General features: G+C 42.6%; 1 protein-coding gene across 5 annotated transcripts in view; it reads left to right on the plus strand.

Moving 5' to 3' along the window:
- LOC102055836 (contactin-4) overlaps positions 1 to 22,681 on the plus strand; it is a 339,085-nt gene that overhangs the window by 190,993 nt on the left and 125,411 nt on the right. For all 5 annotated transcript variants that reach the window (XM_055709999.1, XM_055710003.1, XM_055710002.1 and 2 more), the window contains 2 exons: positions 16,704 to 16,830; positions 17,927 to 18,102. In XM_055709999.1, coding sequence (XP_055565974.1) covers positions 16,704 to 16,830; positions 17,927 to 18,102 — 303 coding nt within the window. The remainder of the gene's footprint in view (positions 1 to 16,703; positions 16,831 to 17,926; positions 18,103 to 22,681) is intronic.

A 22,681-nucleotide genomic window follows, 5' to 3' on the forward strand; every position in this document is an offset into this window, starting at 1 on the left:
CATTTAATGGTGTCTTCATTTAATGTCACCCGGAGCATGCAGTAAATGTGGCATGGAACACGTGTGCAAGCTTCACAGTGTGGTTTGACCTCAAGTCTTTTAATTCAGAGGTGATCTCAGCGCAGAGATCAGGCATAGCGTGATGTCTTCACCAAACGCTTACGATGCAGTGATTACCCATGAACTCGAGACCAGCAGGGCACGGGCACGCTGCTGCTCTGAACTGCCACCCTGAAAACACGTGAGCTTTAGCAGGCTGAAGCTGCCATAGTGCACATGGGTGCACACACGTCATCTTCCATATGGGGTGAGAAAGCTTTATGTATACACACAGGTGTGCAGGTTTTTTACTTGATTTTTTTTTTTTTCCTCCAATTTCAAAGTGTCCCTCAGGTTTTTAAGAGATTTTTGAACGTGTTCCTGTCATTACTAGAAAGAATCTTCTATCGTTTGGGAAGATATCTGTCCATCTGTCTAGTGCATCAGCTGACGTACAATAAGCTACCTGCTTTTAACCTCTTCTGCTGGCGGGCTTGCTGCTCACCGCCGAGTGCCCTTCACCCTTGTCACAGGGAGATGGGTGGCAAAGGTATCTGCGGTTCTCATAAAAGCAAAGGGTCTTGATTTCAGTTTAATACCCAACTGCTTTATGGCATCTTTACCTAAACGTATCCCTCTGTGTTTGCTTGATTCCAATATTCTGAGCAGCTTGTTCTGCAAAATGTTAACTGTTACCAAACCCCCCCTGTTTTATACTTTCTGTGTAAGAAGCAGGCCTTGCAGTTGTGGACTTGTTGGACTGCTGTTGGGTGGTTAATGAAAGCAAGACTTGATTACTAGGAAGAAAAAGTAATTACAAGTGGTTGATACACAAAGCCTGAAAATCCATACCGTGTCCTTTTCTCTGTTTGGTATCAGTAGACAACTGGGCTGCATGTCCCATGTCCAAAATCAGAGGAAAAACACCCTGTGATTACAGTGGCTGGATCGTACTGGGACTGAATGGTTAACTCTAATTAATTTTTGCAGAAATTCTGTCAGTGAAAGGGAGATTAACTAAAATTTGGCATTTATAGGTTGATAAAACTGCTTCAAAGTGAGCAGGGGACATTGTGGAGTAAGGGGTTAGGAACTGAAAATAAAAACAGCAATCTGTTTAAATGATTTAACAAATTAGGAAAATACTACCATAATTATGTTGCAGTGATATGAAGTATGTCCTAAGGTAAATTGCATTGGATCCTAATTAGCAACTATTGGTTATTAGCTAAATCTGGTGCCGGGGGAAAAAAAAATAGGTACAAGTGTTTAGTTATTGCCTGCATCTCCAAACACCGCATTTGTTGTACATTTTGTACTATTTCTACCTAAAAGGTGAAGTAACTACTGCAGATGCAAGGTAGTCTGCCCACAGGTCACGGGAAACACCTCAGTGGTGTTGTAGCCAGACAGCATGAAATACAAATAAGGTGACAATTGGTGGCAAAACAATTTCTGTGTACTGGTTTTATCTCATGAGGAACAAGTACACCGTTCTACTGAGTAATAAAAATAAATTGCACAGCGGGGCCTGTGCCCCTGGTAGCTTTGGCTATAGCTGTAAGATATGAAATAGGTATGCAGATAATATATTCCCTCTCTTGTTCCCTCTAATCTATCCGTCTGCCTACTTTGTAAACTGTACTTGACCAAGCTGCAAACAGCTTTTAGTTTCTAAGGGCAGGAAAAGACAGTACGCATCCCTGCATGTCGGAAAACTAAGTGAAAATGACCTCTAGCTCTAAGGCACTTATTGAAAACCTATTTTAAATTGAATACACAAGCCAAGATAATACAGGCTGTTTGATAAGAAACATTAGAGAAATCCATAACACAAGGCTTTTTATTATAGGTTTATTACATCAATCTCTCCAGTGGGTAATGGAACTTGTAAATATACTCTTATGTAGGAGTCTCCTTGCGGGCTTTTTATTCATGCTGAAGTAAGCACAGCAAACTTATTTGCTGTCAGGGTACATTGAATTTAAGATTAGTATTTATTTTGGTTCTAAAGAGGTTTTGCTTTTGTGAATTGGAAGTTGGTGGCACAGCTGTAGGAGGGGAGGTGGGAGCTGCAGGGGCGCGCGGGCAGTAAATGAGTTTTCCAAGCAAACTGCTGGTCCCGTGGGCGCACGCCGTGGGGCACGGGGTGGCCGCTCGCCTGGGGGCCCTCCTCCCATTTGGGAGGAAGAAGTTGGTTTGTTTCAGAAGGATCTTGCTGGTTTTCTGCTGAATAAACTCAGCAAGGTGAAAAATCATCTATGGGACTAGAGAAATATTTAAGGGAAGTATTTACTGTATTACCACGTGCACAAATGCGGTCACAATGTACTACTTATTGTACGCATTTGTTCTTTAATATTAAAAGTACTTTTAATTCTGTTCTAGAGGCAAGCAAAGTAATGCTGCTGCAGCAATAATCCAGCATGCTTTTGCTTGCTTGGCAGAAGCTAAGTGTACATTATACTGAATAAAAAGTTAAGGAAAAGTTTGCATAGAAGTTTGAAGGACAAAAAAAGTTCAAATTGTAGCCGTACTAACAAAAAAAACCCAACCCCAAAACCTGGGAGTTTTTGCATTTGTTCATTGGAGGATGTAATAATTAATTGGTAGTTGACTTATTAAGGAGATTTTTTCCCCTGTATTTAGAGGATGTTAATTGCAAGGACCAGAAACCTGTTGAGGTGTCAGCAAAGTCAGCACTTAACACATGACTTTCAAGCTTGATTGTTGCAGTGAATTCCTGTTCTAATTATAGGGGTATATTTTCATTCATACACCACCAGGCAAAAGGTGTTGTCGCTGGTCTGCAAGTGGCTGCAACTATACATAAAATACATCGGTTTAAAATTATTCATTGCATAGCTCAGGTACATTCTTTGAATTGCAGAGCTTAAGTCAAGTCACACAACCTTCAGTCAACAAGTTGATTGCAGTTGAAATCTGTTACATTTTTTTAATGGATGATAGAGATGGGAAAAACACAATGGAAAACTTGACACAAGTTGTTAGGCAAAGGCTTCACCAACTGCAGGTGACATGGATGGGGACAATGTTTGAAGCCCCCAGGGTGCTGCTCTTCAGGGAACCGCAGCCGTTGCCTGCACGGGCAGTGGGTGCAGAATGCACATAGGCTGGGCTCATAAGTAATGAGCAAACTTTTCTGGATGGAGGAGTATCCATTCTGCAGCCAACACCACTGCTTAGCACCATAGTATGAAGGGTTGAGTTTTATGTTGGTGCAGAATAAACAAGACCAGGTTTGAGTGATGTTTTGCATTTCCAGCATTGACAAAGAACTTTTTGCTATATGAGATGGATTATGATTGAAGAATGAAGGATGTATATATTTAAGGTCTGAGGGTAACAAACGTGCTTGTACTACAAAACCACTGCTGTGTCAAACCCACATGAAATAAACCATCCTGTTTATCCACCTGGCTGGGCACTTTCTTCTGTACTATGCTCCTGCACAGTAATGTTGCCTCTAATGTGCATCAGCAGATAGTGTAGCACTATTTTTGTTATATATTCTCACATGTATTAATTATGTATTATCATTTCCATCTCTTGCATATTTAAAAAGGCAACAGTTTTAAAAGGCATTCATTCTCATGTCTCTGAACTATTTTTGGCTGCCTCCTCAGTACTCCTATAAACTTCTCCGGCAGCCGCAGTGCTGAGAGCAGTAGCGCTCTCAGATACGATGGGTGAGCAGCAAACGGGTCAAGAGAAACTTCCTCCATGGCTTTGATTTCTTGCTGCTTGCAGAACAATGCTCTGATGAGACAGCAGAGTGCTACCAAAGCGATCTGTGAAGAATTATTCACTGTTTAATTAGTTTGCATATTCTTCGTTATGGAGCGTGGTGGTGTACTTCTTGAAGAAGTTAAAACCAAAGCTCTCTGTTCCAGATAAAAGGCTGCTTACAGAAATGATTTGTCTTTGAGGCATCTAAAAACACAATCAGGAGGTCCTTCGCAGTGCGTTCTCAATCCAGTGTAATCCTTAATTTTCAAAGCAGAGAAAGCTGTTATTTTTTTAATTGTAATGAAAAAATTGTTGAAGCAGTGCACATTATTTCAATTACTTATTAAGCCTTCTCTTCACTAGAATGAAATTACGTGATTTCTCTTAAATTTCTTGCTTTTAACTTCTGACTTGTAATTTACCAAAAGAAAAAAAAACCAACCAACCAACCCTCGCTCCTGGAGCTGGTTTTCTTCCAATTGCCAAAGTGTTGCAGATGGTCACAGTATTCAGATGAGTAACGCAAGTCAACTCCTATTTCGGCATCTTCCTGATATTTTGGGCTATTTATAGTAAGACAGAAAAGAATAATGTTTATTAGTTTACACTGGATTTCTAATCTATCACTTTTTATAAAAGCTTCAGCAACCTACTGGTTTGGCATAAGTGGACATTATGTAGTGACAGATTTATTTCACTGAATCACATAAACACAGTAAAATATGTAGTTTCTTGTTAAGCAATAATTTTTTTATTTTTATAATTTTTTTTATAAATAGAAGTTTTTAAATTATATAAAGACTTTCTCTTAGAGAAAATACATCTGATCTCCCTTATATTTGACTGTTGACTTGCTCTCCTCATCGATACGGAATTTGTTTTTTATCTCTGTAGTCATTTTATTGCAGTACGCTTCTTCAGAGCTTTTCCTTATGCCCTTGGTCTGACAACAAAACAAGAGGCTCCTGGGGGGGGCAACTCGCTCTGTGTCATCTCTTGAGGTGCAATTATTTTGTTTATCCTCGGTGCCTCTGGGTGTCAGGGTGCAGGCGTGTGGAGAGGACGGACCGACTCCTTGTGAGCCACACTGGGTCGGTCGGCAGTGGCTCGCACGACTTCTCCTGGGTCACCCCGGTAGTGGGATGGCCTTGGCAGGTGTTGGGCTGTCTGTCACGGTGACGCTGGTTTGCAGACTGTTTGTAGAAAATATCATTTGCATCAGGTCAACGTTTAATCTGAAGCGCTTGTTCACAGGTCGTTTATTGCGTAACGTTTGTGTTTGTTGTATCGGCATCCTCCAGTGGAGAGCCAGGAGTCTCCATAAGCAAAGAAAAGTGAAGTTTTACCCTTGGGGTGGGCTGTGTGTGTTTGGTAAGTGCTGCTGTTTGATGCCCTTATATTGCATGAAGGACTGTGTTTCCAGGAGCTGCTTTCTCCTGTTGTAAGAAACACCTTAAAAAGGGGCTTCTCTTCCCAAAGCTGCTCTGGGTAGCAGAGATTTAAACGGACCGTTGGAGATGAACTCTTATCTCTGGGGCAACCCCATCACGCTGCTCTTTAAAGGTGAGCGAGGAATGTTTGAAAGCGTAACCTGGTAGTGTTACACCAGATAGAAGAAAGATTTTACTCCCAAATGCCATCAATCTAAGTAGTTTTTGAGGGTGCTAAATTGCAGTGTAAGAAGTCACAGAAGTCAGGCTTTTGACAGCTATTGCTGATATCTTTTCCCTGCTGCATTAGTTAAAGTTCGTAACATTTTTTGAAAATTAAAGGAATACATGCTATCCATGAGCAGATCGTACAAATTGTACTCCCAGTTGCTCTTTTGATGTTTTAGTCATTGAACTCCAGGAACTTTATTTAAGCTGCCCTCAATTTAGCATTGAGTGACGTTAATTTTAATGCTGGATTTGTGTGGGATCTGTGTCTGTGTGTGTGTGTGTAGATGGTCTGGTCCCTCTGCAGGGATGACCCAGCAGAATAAATGGGGGTAAATGGTGACCCTCAGAAAAAAAGAGTTGGGGAGTCTCCGGGAGCGCTGCCGGTCCCTATGCTGCAGAGGGATGCAATTGTCAGTGAATGCTTTTTGTTCCTGCTCCTGCTGAGGGTTACAGAAATATTTTTAAAAAATAAGTGAAGGACAGCTCCTCAAATGTGCTCTGAATTAGTGCAATTCCACTGACTTCAATGAAGTTACAGAGATTTACACCTGCTGAGGTGCCAGCCGGTGTCCCAACAGCAGACTTCAGATGCCTTAAATCCATTTATATAATGTAACCACCTGGAGATTACAGCATTGGATCCTGTTTGCAGGATTACCAGTTTCCTGCTTTAGCAGCAGTGGGAAGCACTAGTGAGATTTTCCCGTCCATAGCCAGGAGCCTGCCCAGCATCGTGCTGCTGTGCGGTGTGATGCCCAGCATGTCTCAAGAGGGCACGCAGTACAGTGAGGGCTGCCAAAGAAGGGCTTTGGCTTACCTTTTTGTTTAACTTTAAAAGGCAGATTACTCTCTTTTCCTTCATAAATTAGTTCCGTTTAAACTGCCGATACCCACGGTGCCATCAGGCTTGCGTTCAAGGCAGCCAGACACCATTATAAGCCAATGCTGACAATTTTGCACCAAAAATATAAATATATAACATTATAAAGAGGAGGTTTCAGTCTCTCACCATACTTTCAGTTACGTTGTAATGTGTTACATTGAAATATTGTCCTTTTTTCTTAAGGCAAGGGTTGAACTTGCTAGAAATAATAACAAATGCAGAGTGTAGTATTTGTAATGAGACAGATGCTTAAAGGTGCCTGTGGCGGTAGTCTATGATAGAAGGGATATGTCACCCATGTTCACCTTCATATTCAGTTTTGTGGGTATTATTTGCTCATGGGGCCATGTGTGAAATACCGTGTTGAATTTGTAATATGTACATGCTGTAGGGAGCTATAGGTATCCCAAGTGGAGGAGTTTGGAAGGGGCCGCGAAAGGCTGCACTGCTGGAGTACAGGTGTGGTGGTCCCTGCAGCCTTCCCAGGGCTTGAAAACGGGCAGGTGTGGGATGTGTGTGTACCTTTGGAGAAACCATACTCATCTCCTCTGTGTTCTTTTCTTACTTTTTCTTATTTTTTTCTTTATATTGATGTTCAATTAGAAAAATTGCAAATCTCAAGCTTTTTTTGCAGGAATGTTTTTACGGTTTAATTCCATGTTCTTTTTTTTCCAAGATAGCCCTCATATATTAAAAAAAAAAGCAGCCACTTTCTGAAGAGCAGCTGCCTTTTTCTGAAGTTTGTATGCTTATAAAAAGTGTAAAGAAATTGAATAAACAACTCATCTGCCTTGATTTAGATGGACACTACTTTTATTCTTCAGATTTTTATAAAAACAGACTGGCTTGGTCAGAATTACTTTTTGAAGGCATTTAAACTTGCTGCTTCTAATGCAGTCTAGACTGTTTTAGATGAAAATGAAATAGCTCTTCTACAGAATCACAGGCAAATCTAGAGGAACCAGAGGCAGAGCATACCATGGGAGAGATTCTTGAAGTCAGCAGAGACAAGCAGGTACCTTGTTCTTCCAGACATTTAGGGATGGGGAGCCCCATCGGCAGACCTGTGGATGTTAGCACCTTCTCTGCTTTCATATGCTCATCTCTGTTAAACAGTTGTCAATTAAATAACAGCCACACACCTTGACTGCATCTGTTCAGCACCTTCAGCTGACTAACCTGGGAGAAGACACAACCCCAACAAGTGGAGGAGATAAAACTTCATCACCTGTGTCCCATTACAATGTTGTCCCAGGGATATGGAAATGTTCAAATATTGCCAAATCCGGGCAGAGAAGGAGAAGTGTGCATATTGCGTATTGAGTTAACAAATACCTGGTTTATTCTCTGCTTTGTTCAAGTTTTACAAGTTTTGTGCTCGTTGGTTGCAGCAAGCTGTGCATGCTGGCTGAATGCTGGTGTCCTGGGACAGCATTCCCGGTATTCCCATAACTGCTCAGCAGCACTGCCTACTCTGGGCATAAGCAAGGGCTTGTTCTGACAGCTCTCAGCGCTGCTTCCCCTCACGCTGTGCAGCTAAACGTCAGAGCCTTCCTGATGTATGCCCCTGTACACCGAGTTGTGTTTTCTTGCCGTAATTGCAAAATGTGTGCCCATGACCCGGGACAAGCAGGTTTACAGTGTCCTGTTGACAAACTGCACCACCGTACGTGCATTTTCTGACCAGTGACATAGTGCAAATTAAGTTACCGGTCTTTCACGTGGAGTGTGCTGGACAGATTATCCCTCCTCACTCGCTGCTGCCTGGGAGCGGTACTGCATCACTCTCAAGGTGCTGGTAATTCAATCTGCTTATTCACAAATATTTGAGAAGGGAATCCATTGCCTAAACCTCTCTGTAAATAGCCTGATAAAAAGTTGGCAGGAAGCCGCTTTACTTCTGACAGCGGCTAATGTACTTAAACCTGAAGACAAAACCCAGGCTTCACCTTGCAGCGATGCGCCGGAGAGGGTTCCTTTCACCTTGAAGATTTCTGCAGCGATGGGCTCCTCAATCATTTGAGAGCCTGTACACATCGCCGAGTTGTCTTTGTTTTTCAAGCAATAGATGATACAGAGATTATAGGTTATTGCCCCAGGGACTTCCCTTTTCTAAGGCTCCAGGATTTTAAAGGAAAGAGGCTTTTTCAATATCAGTATTTCATAACTTTTTATCGTCTGCCACTGGGGTGGGGAGAATAGCATTTGTTAGCCTGGCTTTTACACACCTTCCTTATTACATGAAAGATTAAAATCAATTGAAGTTCAGGGAGGTATTGCGGAAAGGAAATATGTGGCTTTAAAATATGCACACAGACCTACTAACTCTGGGGTTTTTTTAATATCCACTTTATTGTCACTGTCATACTCAAGACAACTGAAAATCTTACAGTAATAATATGTGTTCTTGGAAGACAGCAGTTATATAAGCACCTTAAATTTTACTAATAAATCAATAGATAATTAGTACAGACATTTATAATGCCTTATCCACAAATAGTTCTACATGAGAATAACCGGCACCAGAGGGATGTGCAGACCGTTGGAGGAGGCTGAAGAACAGTTGAAGGCAACTTTCTGCGCAAAGTGATGTGCTGTAGTGGGGCTTGGTCAGAAGTGGAGGTAATGTCAAACCGACCAGGTGTAAATATAAAGGTTTCTAATAGTCTAGGGTGCTGGCAGCAGCTTTCTGAAAGAATTTCACGGAGTCAGGTCTCTTACTAGGCAAAAGCCACTTTCAGCCTGAACTATAGCCTTTGCCTGTCTTTGCCCCTTGCATTCAGGACTTTTTTTCAACAGATGGAAGCAAGTCAGCCCAGTATCGTATCCTAGCTATGAGGTACAGGTGCAGTCAGGATTCATACACCTTGAGAACACTCCTTGTGGCTGGATTTTGCCTGTGCTTTCCTGGGAGGTTACAAACAGCTCTGGAAGCCCAGGACTGTGCGAGCCTGAGGCCACAATTCATCAGGCGCGGGATGTGGGTGCTACCCCTGCTGTGGCAGTGACAGGCCACCTGCACGGAGGGTGATGGATTGAGGCAGGATGTCTCAGAGCTGCTGTTCTGTGGTTAAGGTTAGTGCTGTGAATGGAGTAGACCATGAGCTGCAATTGCATCTCCCTTAAGGACCAATTTCTCCATCACTGACTGACCTCCTCAGTTGAAAGTATGTCACGTCCTGAGTTGAAAGAATTAAAAAAAAATACATAAACCATGAAACAGATTAAACATGAGTATTTTATCTAAGGCTCTGTGTAATCTAGTCATTAGAGATGCTCTGAGCTCAATTCTTAACTGTACAGTATTCAAAAGCAGAGTGGCGAAATGACGCCTGTGTTGGCAAGCGTCGTTGTCAGGATGCTCAGCTGCAGCTGGTGGAGTGCGTGGGGATGAGCACAGCCCTTGTGGTGCTGGCCAGCATACCTGTTAGCTCACTTCCAGTCACAGAGGACTTGTGATAGCCCTGGTGTCTGGTCACTATGAGCGTGTTCCTTTTGTCTCCATGTACACTAGTGAAACAAAAGGAGTGTGAGCTAATGTGAGAGTGTGACTATTTATTTTTTTTTTCCCCTCTTGTAACCAGCAGATTTGACCACTTGAATAATGACATAATACCACGAGTTGTTATAGCGATGGTCTTAGGGGAGAATGAAGGAAATAACTGAGAAAAATTTATCCAGCAACTGAAGAGCCAAGTCATGGATTTAGACCTGGGCTCGATTCGGCAACACACTGGTGGCATCCTGGCAGGTGGATTTCTGGTCACAGATCAAATTCATGGGAGCCGCATGTGCACAGCAACAGCAAAGATAATTTAAGCCATCTACATCCCCCATAGTTAAGCGTAGAGGAGCAATTTATGGTACATTTTTAGATAATGTAGGTTTAGTGTTCTTATTCCTAGTGACAGGATATGTTTGAACGCATTCAGAATGGATGTGTTATGCAGCAGCTTTTGAGAACCCTGGTGAAACTGTGATATTATTCATCTCCAAAGCAGAATATATGTCTCTGTTACTTCAAGAAGAAAAATGTGCCTTTTTATTTGGGGTTTTTTTGGTTATTATTGCCCAGTGGTAACAATAGATGTATTGTGCTTGGTAAGGAACAGTATTTTAATTTCCTGTCATAAACCTGTGTTTCTGGGGTTGGATACATAACCCTGCTGAATGATTTCCGAAGGGCTAGAGCTTAACTTGTAAGACATCAGTACAAGCCTGATTATTATATGCATATTTAAAGGTATCTTTCAAAAATATCCCTTTGGTTGTTTCTACTACTTCAGCACTGGAGATCAATAAATAAGGTGATCGTTAATGAACAGGCAGCTGGTTCTGCCTGGGCTTTTGTAACTGATCTTTGGCAGAGGACCTGCAGATGCCCTAGTGCTCTGTTGTGATATTGTTATTATTACTGCTGTTGTCTTATAATTATTTATAAGTCTCTCATGGGCTGGTATCATCCTTAATGGAGCTGTGCAAGTTTATCCATTTGTTTTTCTGATGTTGGCTGTGATGACTCGGGGAGAAGGCTGCTTGGTGAAGGAACTTGTGATTTTCTGCAGTAATGGAGAAATATGCTTTTATCGTAGACTGAAGGGAACGTCTGTGATGATCATCACGCTGTTGACTTACTAAGAGAACACAAATTACATTCTATTAAATAAGGTTTTTGTCATAGGACAAGTCCCTCATTACACTGCGTTGGGAATTGCCTCCTCCCGGCTGTCAAGACCCAGCAGACGAGGCATGGGGAAATCTTGCTTTTGTGTGTATGGATCAGGTAGCAAGATTTTATTTGAAAAGTGCTAACTTGATGGCATTTGCTATAATTAACCATGTGGCATTTAGATGGGTGAAACTTGGCTACCGCTGTGGCACAGACAATCCAACAGGAGAGGCTTCACGGATGAGCTCCCCGAGCCGCAGCCGTGCCTGGAGCTGGCACATCGCTCCAACATCACAGACCTCCGGACCCCCCCGGGCTCGGGGGGCTGGGCTTCCCCCAGCAGTCAGAGCACACTTGCACTGGGGTGGATGTGCTAACCTTGCCTTTAATTCGAACTGCTCCAGATGCTTGGGTCACTCGTAAATAGAGTTATCAGACCATTACTGTCTCCGTTTCAAATTCTGGAGCTGTTCCATGCCTGCATTTACAAGACTAAAGATTTATTTCTTCCTGTCTTCTGAGCCTCTGGATTTTTATGGCTCCGTTACTGTCTCTGAGGAATACCTGACACTGCTTTTGAAGTCAGGTATCAGATGCTTGCCTATCAGATGTCACCTGCCAAGCATGGCTTTCCACTTTAACTGTGCTTGTACTTGGTACAGCAGCGATCTGGGAAATAAAAGTATGTCAGAGAAGAACAGTGGTGGAGGGAGCAGCCGTCTGGCTCGTGGTCCCTGCTGGAGACCCATAGGGTGCTGCAACACCAGCCCAGTCTTGCAGCCTGGTGCTGCAGGGGGTCAGTGGTGGCTCTTACTCATGCAGCTTCTCACCCCAGAGGCCAGCCGGCGAGGTGTGGCTCGGACAAGCTCTCTGGGAGGATGTTTTGCTCCCACAGCTCAGGGGATTGCAGCGGGACTGCAGAACGAGTATTTAGTATTGGACTTGTTAAATCTCTTTTTTTAAAAAAGAAAACATTTTCTGTTTCTTTTGAATAGGAAGCATCTTTAGCAGGTCTTTTTTATTGAGAAGTCTACAGAATTATTTCTAGTAGAACTATCTGGTGTAAAAATTTCTTTCTAGTAATTCCAAAGTCATTAGCAGTGTGTGTGTGCAGTTGAAGTTAATAGAAGTGATAGGCAAAAAATAAAGAGCGAGCTGTCCAATTTAGCCTTTTCCTGCTCAGGAGGATGTAATGCAGCTGACTAACCTTGAGCAGCAGGCTGGTGCGTTAATCAGCGATGCCCTTGAGCTGCCCTATCCATTTCACTTTCCAGTTTCTTGAAGAGTTGCTCCTCCCAAGGTGCAGTTTTGTCTTGGAAGAAATACTGACTTGCAACGTTGTATGAAAACACACCAGCATACATCGCAGAAACCAATTCCCTCTGCAGCAAACAGGGAGAGGATTTTTATCATTTATACTGGATATACTCCAAGAATTCTCTCTTCAGTTTAGTTATTATCTTTCCCTACAGTGTGGAATATTCAATTAAACCTTCTCTCAAATTGGCCATAACTTACAATGAAAATTAAAGCGGTTCTATTTAGGTAACGATATCTGTCACTGGGCTTAATGTTCAGAGAGAATAGGAATGGTTTCACCTGTTTGTGTGAATTAACCTCAGCTGGCATTCTTCATGTTTCAGTTCCTTGGAAGTGCAGTAAGGCAACAAGCATCGTGCATCCTACTGGCTCTCCAGTTTGGGGTACTGGAGGGACACAGAAAATACACTCTTTCTTTGGAATGTGTTGAATTTAATCTGGCGTTTTTTAATAATTTTGTGAATCACTAGGAAAAAATATATGTATCTCAGCAGAAGCTTGGATAGCAGAATGTTCTTCTAAATGATCTATCACATTCTGTCCAACAGCATATGGGCATACACCTCTTACTGTTTAAATTGTATAATGGAATCCACTGAAATTTCATATATCCTGCATCTTACTGGAAGAAATATACCTCCGTTGAAGGAGGCAGACCCGGAATGGTAGTACACTTGTTTCATCTGACGAGGGGGAAATGCTTATTGGTAACCAATCTGGTTTGCAACTTGTCTTAAGCTGAGGGCAGCTCATTTCGGGCTTGAGCAAAAGAAACGTAACTCAGAAAAATAAAATCTGTCACTGGGAGATTGTCTGAACGGTTAGCTTGTCCCGGAAGGTTGCTTGCTATGTTTTCCCAAGACAGTAACAAATGTGTAAGGAGTAGCACAGGTTACACAATAGCTGCTGAATATCGTAAAGAGCAAAGCGAGTTAAAATAACAGAGCAGCTTTCATGTGTATATGTGTATATATGCACTGCTTCATCGTTCTGTTTGATTAAATGAGCAAAAGAGAGCCTAATAAATGCAATCTGATCAGAAGGGCAAGGGAAAAAGCCTGCTAAGCTCAGGAAAGAGCTTCCTTCTGGCATCAGTGGGCTTCTGTGGATCAGCTGGCTAGTAGTGTTCATCAGTGATAAGATAAAAATGTGTTATCATCGCTCTGTGACTGCAGGTCCCTGAGCGTTATTGCAACAGAAATGAAGTTACCACTTCTGTTTACAAAAAAAAAAAAAAAAAAAAAAAAAAAAAGAGTAAAATTCACATTTCAAAGTTACCTGTGTAGCAAAACGCATTGCTCCCACAAAACCAGCCACTGTAATAGAGTAGATGCATTTGTGCTGACACTAAACATCTGAGATCCGTTTCCACCCAGTAACATAAGTTAGTAAAAAATGAAGTATTTATAGTACAGGTACTTTTAGTTTTTGTCTGTAAGAATCTAGGCAGTAGTTTGTTTTATTTATTAGTGACTATGTAGTGCTCTTTGAACCAAGTCCTCCTCTTCTGTAAGGTACTGTGACTCAGCTCTTGTCACACGCTGCGTTAGGAGCTGGGCTGCAGTGATTTCAATCACGCATTAGACTGTAGCAGAAGGACTCTACAGGCTGAAGATTAAATAGTATGGACTTGCTTATCTTGGTTATACACAGGCAGCAATAAGAGAAAGAAGAAAGACACTCAAAATAATTTTATCTACCCAGTGTTGCAAGATTTTTCCTCCTCTTCTGTTCCCCTGATATGCTGGCAGCTGCTTTTGGAGCTTCTCCCTGCCTTACCCAACACTGTTCTCTTGAAAGCCAAGTAGCACTTGCACCTGGGCGTTACTTCTTGCTGGCTAACAGGAAGAACAAGCTTTTTTTTGTGTTTATTTTTTATAACTGCTGCATGTTAAACAGTGTCACCAGCAGATGTAATATTTGGAGAGTGGTTTCATTTGCTCTTTCGTGAGCTTCTGGTTTAGCTTGGGCAAATTCAAGCTTAGGCAAATTTAAGCTTAGGCAAAGGTCTTTTTGCCTATTTGTGACTATTTCTACCTTCATAGTTCTCTACCTTTTGTCTGATGTGTTCTTCTAAATTGTGCTCTGCTTACTAATTACACAGGCAGATTGTAATGTTTCTTACAACTGTAACTCGCTATCCAACACTCCGTTGCATCATGCGGACTGGTTTCATTGTACTTTGAAGACCAGTGTATCACCCCAGGATGCTACACCATAATGGTCTGGGCTCTGATCCTGCAGCCAAGTGATGTCCCAGCCATACGGGGACACATTAGGACCCTTAGATTTGTTTTTGTGTGGGTTTCACGATTCAAATAGGTGAGCTATCTACTTTTTAATGCAAGCTGTATTTTCTTATGATGGGAAGAGAACCAACAATCTGACCTTTGGTGCGATGTGATACGGTAGAAATTGACCAACCATTACTGAAGTAACAGCAAATGATAGTGTAGTGTGACCTGAGTCCTTTGTGGGGTGTGAGGTGGGTGACACAGCCGATGCTGTGCATACCTGAGCCCGCACGTGTCACTAGCTGGGTTACCTGGGATGTCTGCCTGGTGCCTGTCCTGGCACAGTCAAGCTCCTTGCCTATGGGAGACAAAGCCACCTGAGCACCAAGCCAGCTTCTGTATTTTACAATTAGAAAACTAGATAAATTAAAACGTATTTTAGTTCTTTTGTTTCCAAGCCCATTAATAGAGTACTCGGAGCTATAATCTTTATGGGCCAGACTGTAATATTCTTTTTTACAGTGTATGAGACTCTTCAAGGAGTGAAGCAGCCCTGGGTCTCAGAAAGAAGTCAGGATATCATAATCTAGCCCTGTATGCTTTATGGTTATTACTATCTTTTTCTGTCAGCAACAGTAAGTTGCACACAGGTATAATTTAAAGCTAGAGATTATGTGAAATGTGTTTTGAATAATAGATGAGTCTCAGTCAGATATCGTTAACATAATTAAAAATAAAGATAAATACAAGCGATAAACTGTGTGCTTAGTGCATTCTCTTTTGTGGTGGTGCCTCAGGGAGGAGGCATGGGGGAGAGGTTGCTCCATTATAATCTTCCTGGCGGAGTGTCTCTGAAATCCTTCTGTGGAGATGACAGAGTTTTCTCTCTGGGGTAAAGAGCTATTGTTCTGTCCGTAATAAATCCAGCTGATTTCCCAGTGTTGAGGGATGAGGGCTATTCACATTCATTCTCGCCCTCCTCCCATCGGGAAGATCCATAGTCTTCTCTGTTCGTTCCTTTTCCTTTCTCATTTCCTTGAATATCCCATCATCTTTACATTTTCTTTATTCATTCTTCTCTGACCTCCTATGCCCACAAATTTCCTGCATGTCCATCAAGATGGACTTCTGGCAGCTGTTGAGATGGCAGCGCAGCTGCCTGGCCAAACCAAGGTCAGTGCCGGCATCCCTGTGAGCCCCGGCAGCGCGGGAGATGCGGGTACTGGCAGCAGCACCCTGACCTCACATGCGATTGTATTCTGCCCCACCGGTACTCTGCAAGAACAGAAGTCTGCTGTAAAGGTGATAGGGCAGAACGTGATTGGAAAATGTTCAAAAAAATGTGAAAGCAAGGCTTCTTCCATTCAGCTAAAAGACTTCATGGCTGTGAGACATTTCACTGGGTCCGTACTAGCACTGTGCATGGGGGAGGCAGGTAGGTATCGTGCTGATGAGCGGAAAACTCTCAGTGAAATCAAGATAGCTGATCTTTTCAGGGAAGAGAACTTGGTTTCCTTTATCTTCTGAACAGCTACTCTGAAGATAAAACTAATACAAACAGGATGGATTGAATTTACATTACAGCTTTCTGTGGGCATTTTGAGCAATGTCGGTGTATTCCATGGAATCCTGCGCAGTACCTGCGGAGTTAGGCTGATGCTCAGTTACACCCCGTGGCTGCAAAAAGATTTCCCTGCAGGGATGGCAGCACCCCTGGTAATGGAGGGGCAGTAGATGCTGATGAGCCTCTGGCTGGCTTTACTTGTAGCTGTATGCAATAATGTGGGGGGTTTAGTTTGCAGTGAAAGTATTTTGGTTTTTTTAAAGGTGAAACTAAGCATTCAGATTTGGAATGGGCTTTGCTATGATGATAGGATCATGCCTTTTTACATTCGTTTAAACTTTGGGTAAAGTTCCAGTCTGTGCTCTATTTAGTGCACAAACTTTTGTGAATGTTGACGCCCCATGAGGTTCAATGGCTTTTGGAAAAAAAAAAAAAAAGATATATAAATAAAATTGTCATTATCACATCTTTTCCAGGGTGAATGATACATGGGCTCATGCTGCTAAGGTACTGTTTTGTTTTAACACTGGGTACATGGAGATTCCGTCAAGTATCTGTCACCTTTTCCCTCTGTTTAATGCAGACGACAACACACTGCATGGGCCAGTTTTCCTTCAGGAGCCCAACAGCGTGATCTTCCCCTTGGATTCAGAGGAGAAGAAAGTGAAGCTGAGCTGCGAAGTAAAAGGAAATCCCAGACCAACCATTGGGTTTGTTGAATGTTTAACTTTTGTTTGGCATGATCTCCGCACTACAGCAGTGTCTCCCAAGAGCCTTTGTCCTCCGTGAATCATATGGTGTAACTCAGTGATGCCCCTGGGGTCTACCACAGTGCTGATAACAAAAAAAAAAACCAAACCCCAAACCCAAGCATCAGGGAATCACCACGTATTGCAGTGCAATTGCAGAATTTGGACAAGAGTTCAAAAAGGTTACAAAGGGATTATAAATAGTCTTGGCTCCCAGATTCATCATCCTTTTCTGTAAACGTGGGCAAAGCTCTATAATTGTTTTCAGCTTTAGGAACTGCTTTGGGATCCGTAGAAAAAAGATGCTGTACTACTGTGCTGCTGCTGCTGCTGTAAATTATTTAGGCTGCTGGGACTTTTTCCTTTAGTGCCTTTCTCATGTTATTCACCAAACTAAATGCCACTCTGAAACCGATTAGAGTCGTCAGACCTCAGCAACCATGCTGTCTTCTGACATGTCTGACTATTTAATGCAATAAACTCTGCTGATTCACTGGTGCAAACATATTCAAATTGTTTCTCTGTACGTTCCAGCAAAGGGGGCTGCTTATGTGGCTGGGGCTCCGTTATGTGCCCCATCCAGGACTGGTGGGGATGGGGGCTGCTGTAACTGGGGCAACGTGGTGCTGGAATTTCTCAGTGCCCCAGCTTGTGGCAACATCTGCTGTGAGTGAATTTTCTTAAATTTAAAAACAAACAGCCAGCAAGTCAGGAGAGGGATAAAAAAAAAAGGCTCAGTGGACTTGGATGGTTTACAGATCCTGTTTCTGGGACTTCCCATTGCAAAATGATTAATTCCAAAGAGCAGCAGCACTAGCAACTACAGAAGCATTAATCATATCAGAGACCGAAATGTATGTCAAGGATATTGCTCTTTCAGTTAAAAAATGGAGTATCTCAATACTGTGCAGAAAATTTGCATTTTCATACTTTTTTTTTTTAATAAGTAGTCAAAGATGTTTAAAATCTTTCTTTATTTACTTTGTGTCGTATTTTCAAATACCCAAGAGTAACCATTAATATTAGCAGAATTTAACTTTGACATTTTGTGCTATAGGTGGAAGTTAAATGGAACCAGTATTGACATCAGTATGGATTACCGCTACAGCGTGGTGGAAGGCAACCTGTTGATCAATAATCCCAATAAAACCCAAGATGCTGGAACATACCAGTGTGTAGCAACAAACCCATTTGGAACTATTGTCAGCAGAGAAGCAAAGCTTCAGTTTGCTTGTAAGTCCTGCCGCAGCCCCCGTTCCTGCAGCACGCTAGAAAAACTGCAGGAGTGATGCCTCCTTCCCTGACCTTTCCTAACCCTTTACACAGTATTCCCTGAGCTGTTCATGGAGCAGAGGAAACGCCTGGATTTAGAGGGGAGATGTGAATGGGGACTAGATGCCTTGGTTTATGATTATTTAGCTGAAATTATATGTAATATGCAGGGTAAAAAGTCTTACTTACTGAGAAGGAGGCCACCTAGGAAAGTGTCTGGCCAGTGGGATCTCATCATTGACTTTTCCTTTCCTTGGAAAATTAAAGCTTCAAAATAGTTTAAGGAGTTATTCTTTATAAGGAATATAAGGAGTTATTAAGGAGTTATTCTTAAGGAGTTATTCTTTATAAGGAATAAATTGGCAATGACAGTTTTCGCAAGGCCTACGTTTCAGTATGTGGGTACAAGAACTTTCAGGCATGGGTGATATTCTTGTGTTAAAGGGCAAACAGGCTGCTTTGTGTTTATTTTGGGTTTAATCAGAGTTGCAGCTTCTTGTTGAGAGCTAAGGATAACAAAAAGTCTTGATGTGAATGAGCATTATATGAAATTATGTAAAGCCTTCTTGAAGTATGGGATAAAGCCTTTAGGAGTGGGCAGATGATAACGCAGGACCATGAGTCATCTTTTTTATAGGCAGAGAACAGATGCAGGGGCTTATTCATCCATCATCCCTGTGATTTCTCGGTGCTGTTGTCCTGGGAGGGGTGTATGTAGCAGCGCAGTAATTACAGCAGGACCTGCTATGAAATATCCTCGCGTGTGTGCGCAGGAGTTCAAGGCAGTGCATTCCCAGACACGAAGCGATCAGTAACGGTGAGCTGGGCTTTCAGTGGAGCTTAGTGAAAGATGTTTTTGGCTGACTGGTAAGAGGAGCTGATGCGCTCCCACTACAAAAATGAAAAGGTAAAATTGCCAATAAACACCAGGTTCACAAAATATCGAGAGATGATTTATAATAAGAAATATTTCTGCAGGTAAAGTCAAGTCTATCGCCCCGTATCATTTACAATATATTATCCGTTTGCTTATGACCCGCTTGTTTTCCTGTGACTGAGGGTGCAGTTTCACTCTGGGTGGGTAATGAACAGCCTCCTCAAGACCAGGCTCATCACTCTGGATTTCGGTATGTCAAGGTGATCGCTTCATAAACACTGCGCTGCTCTGCTGCTCTGGAGACGCACATTTCGGAGCAGGCTCTGTCTTACAGATCGTGGCCTTCTGGTGACTGGCAGGGTGAGCCTGGGGAGCATCCTTACTCAGAGCAAGGTGCTTCCACACCCCTTTGGCTGGGTTCCTACTGTCTGCTGAAGGCTATCGTTCAAGGGCAAGTCAGGTGCCAGCTTGCAGCTCCTTAGACGCCGGTCCCAGGCTTCAAAGCTCAGGATGTGGGACTGGGACTAGGAGGGAGGAGCCTGGTGCTGGCAGGTGCGGTAGCTGTGGACTACTTGAGTGATACATCAACTTCCCTGCTTGTTTAAAGTGTCAGGTGCTTATTAACAGAGAACTTGCAAATGCAGAGAATTCTGTGCAAAAATAAGAAACATTTAACATTTCATCTTTGCTTCAGATACAAAGTCTTTATTAAATTCTGGTTGATTTATCTATCTTGATGGATGATACATCTGGCAAAAATCTTTCAAGTTTTCTAGTTGCCCAAATACAATTTCGGTTTGACTAATTCTTAGTTAAGAAGATTGAATTTAAAAAACAAAGCTTATTCTTTTCCAGTTAAAGAAATGATAGGGAACTTGAATAAATGTATTTTTTTTTACTAAGATTTATTTTAGATTGTTAAAACAACATAATCAGATTCAAAACATTTGGATTAAGTAAAAAAACTAAGCATTTATCAAGGTAGGCTCTGTGCTTTCATAAAACAGTCATCCTGTCTTGTATAGTCAAAGGGATTGCAACCAGAATTACCTGAATTACGAAATACACAGAGTAGTTTAAGTTGTGGGTTTTTTTGCGAATTGCAAAAGCTCTGCCTCTAAGAACCAGTAAAAACAGGCATCAGTATTAGTAAGGCGAGGGTTTCAGCCCTGATGGCCAAGGCGTGTGGATGCAGTAGCACAGCTCCGTGTAACTACTTTATGTGGTTTTATTCTGAACGTGATCATTTTTGAATGCCTTCTGTAGGTTCTGCATGGAATAACCTAAAACTGGGGAGGGCTCATTCTAGCTGCTGAGAGCTCTCTTAAACCCGTTTGCTCTCTGTTGTGCTCCCAGGGTTTTTCCCTTTTATCAAGTTATTTTCCTTGAGGTTACACCCCTGTCTGGTACCTAGATTGCGCGTGCAGCCCCTGGCCCAGCTCCAGCCCTTCAGCTGGGGTCTCATGCCCCGCCGTGTCACGTAGCATCATTTAGCTACAGAAAGCCTTTTGGTTAGAGACTCGGGACTGTGCTGCGTGACCTGCCTGCAGCTTCCCCCATCGTCCATGCAATCTTATTCTCCATCCTGAGCAAATGTTTTGTGCTTTTTGGTTATCTCATTTTTATTTCTGAGGAAGGTTATTGCTGGGTCTTTTGAGACTAATGTCTGGGGGGTTGTGCCTTTTTTCCCCTCCTCTTAAGGGTTAAATTCTGAATCTTGGGGCATCAGTAATATGTTTTCATTCATTCTTCAAGGGCCGTATTATTCTTCTTCGGTGTTTTCACTGAAGATTAAACTGCGATCTCACTATTCAACCTCCTGTGGAGGTCAGAGAGGGTCAGCAATTTAATCCTTGAAATATGTATTTAGGTTACAAACTCATTAGGATAAAAGTGCTAATATTTTCCCCCAATACTTGCTTTGTGATGTGTCATTTACATTTCAAATATGTTCTTTTTTTTTCTTGCTTGCTTTTTCTTTTTATTTCAATATGAGTTGTCTGAAATTGAATATACTTTTGGAAAGTGAGGATTCTGCTGTGCCACAGTAACAGAATATGGATTAATGATACCCTAAACCCTATGCTTATAGTGGTACAGGCTCTCAAAAATAATAATAAAAAAGCTTTAAACTCTGAGTATGGGTTCTAATAATGGCTTTTCCAAACTGATATATGAAAACACAGCTGAACTAGATTAAATTATGTGCTTCTTATTTTAGGGGATGGGGCTTAGCTTGACAATTTTATTCACTGTAGTGTAGTTTCTGTTCGGAAATAACACTGAAATCAATAAGAAGTTATGGCTGGAAAGAAGTGCAGCTCTGATGCGGCACTTCAGAGATGTTCCCACCCATTCAGACGTATGATTAAAGCTGTTTACTATGGCCCAGATCCTGCTTCTGTTTAAGTCAAAGATAAAACTTGTATTGATTTCTAGTGGCACCAGGGTTGGACCATACCCCTCAGAAAGCGATGAATGCGCAGGTTGTTCCGCCTGCTCAGCTCCTGTTCTCTTTGGTGTGGCTGGAAGGTGCTGAGCAGCTCTCAGCCGTGGGCACGAGTGGTCCAGCTCAGCGCAGGGCACTGCGCCACAAGCAGGATGCGCTTTTGGTGAGTGTGCTCGCTGGAGTATTGCTGCCGACTGTGAAATAATTTACACAATGGAACATGAGCACTGAAAGTTGCATTTATACCCACATCTGCGTAGACATACAATCACAGAGTCCAAGCAAAGACTTCAAGAGCTTGTCTGTCCTCAGTGCGAGGCAGCATTGATGCCGTGCCCTTGGGAGGCTTGCCAGCCTGTCCTGGCAGCGTTCGCAGCCTCTTCTCAGGAGTGTGTGTTTGGTGGACTACGTATTAAAATTTAGTTTCTGTTATTTTAGTGGCCTCTGCCAGCACTAAGCTTACCTGCTAACAGCTACTGATGATCCGGAGTATGCTGGTACTCCATGCCCTGTGAGGGTAAGGACCCAAAGGCTTTCAAAACCTATTCCTTCCTTTTCTGTTGACCACTGAGTGGGGTACGTGTCCAAAGGATTGTGCTTTGGGGCAGGTGAGCCTGACCTCTTCGCCAGAAAGCCCTCAATCTGTCACCGTGGGTGGGGAGTGCCAGCTTCCAGGTGATGCTGCTCTACCATCTTTGGGTTTGCTCTTGTTTAACCAAAGGTTTGTAAAGCAGAAAGGGGCCAGATTGTCAAACCTGTTCAATATGAGCAGCACTGGTGGAAGTGGGTTTGGAGGAAATAGGTCTACGTGTAAGGTTTTCCTTTCTGTTTGTAATGTTTGTAACGTCCAGATCTTTTCTTTTACGGTTGTGCTGGTGCAATGGGATAAGCGAGACAGGACCCTCCCCAACAAAGAGAATGGCAATCACTCTCTTACCTTGCAGCTGATTTAAGAGCACCTATAGAATAACGTCTCTAATTAGCGATTAACTTTGATATTTTACCTTGCTGAGGCCGCAGTTTGTTTTTTACCGCCAAAGCTTTGAAACCAGCCATTTCTGCACATCTCCAGCTGCAGTGCAGAGGGGTCAGTCTGGGCTCCCTGTGCCCCGAGCCCAGGGATTTCCAGACTGTGCCTGCTCCATCGCTGCCTCCGCCTGCGACAGCTAATGCATCCCCAAGGTGGGGCCAAGGCTGCGCTCGACTCTCCTGGC

Source organism: Falco cherrug, chromosome 4 (assembly GCF_023634085.1).
Source record: "Falco cherrug isolate bFalChe1 chromosome 4, bFalChe1.pri, whole genome shotgun sequence".
In the NCBI taxonomy this organism is placed as follows: Eukaryota; Metazoa; Chordata; class Aves; order Falconiformes; family Falconidae; genus Falco; species Falco cherrug.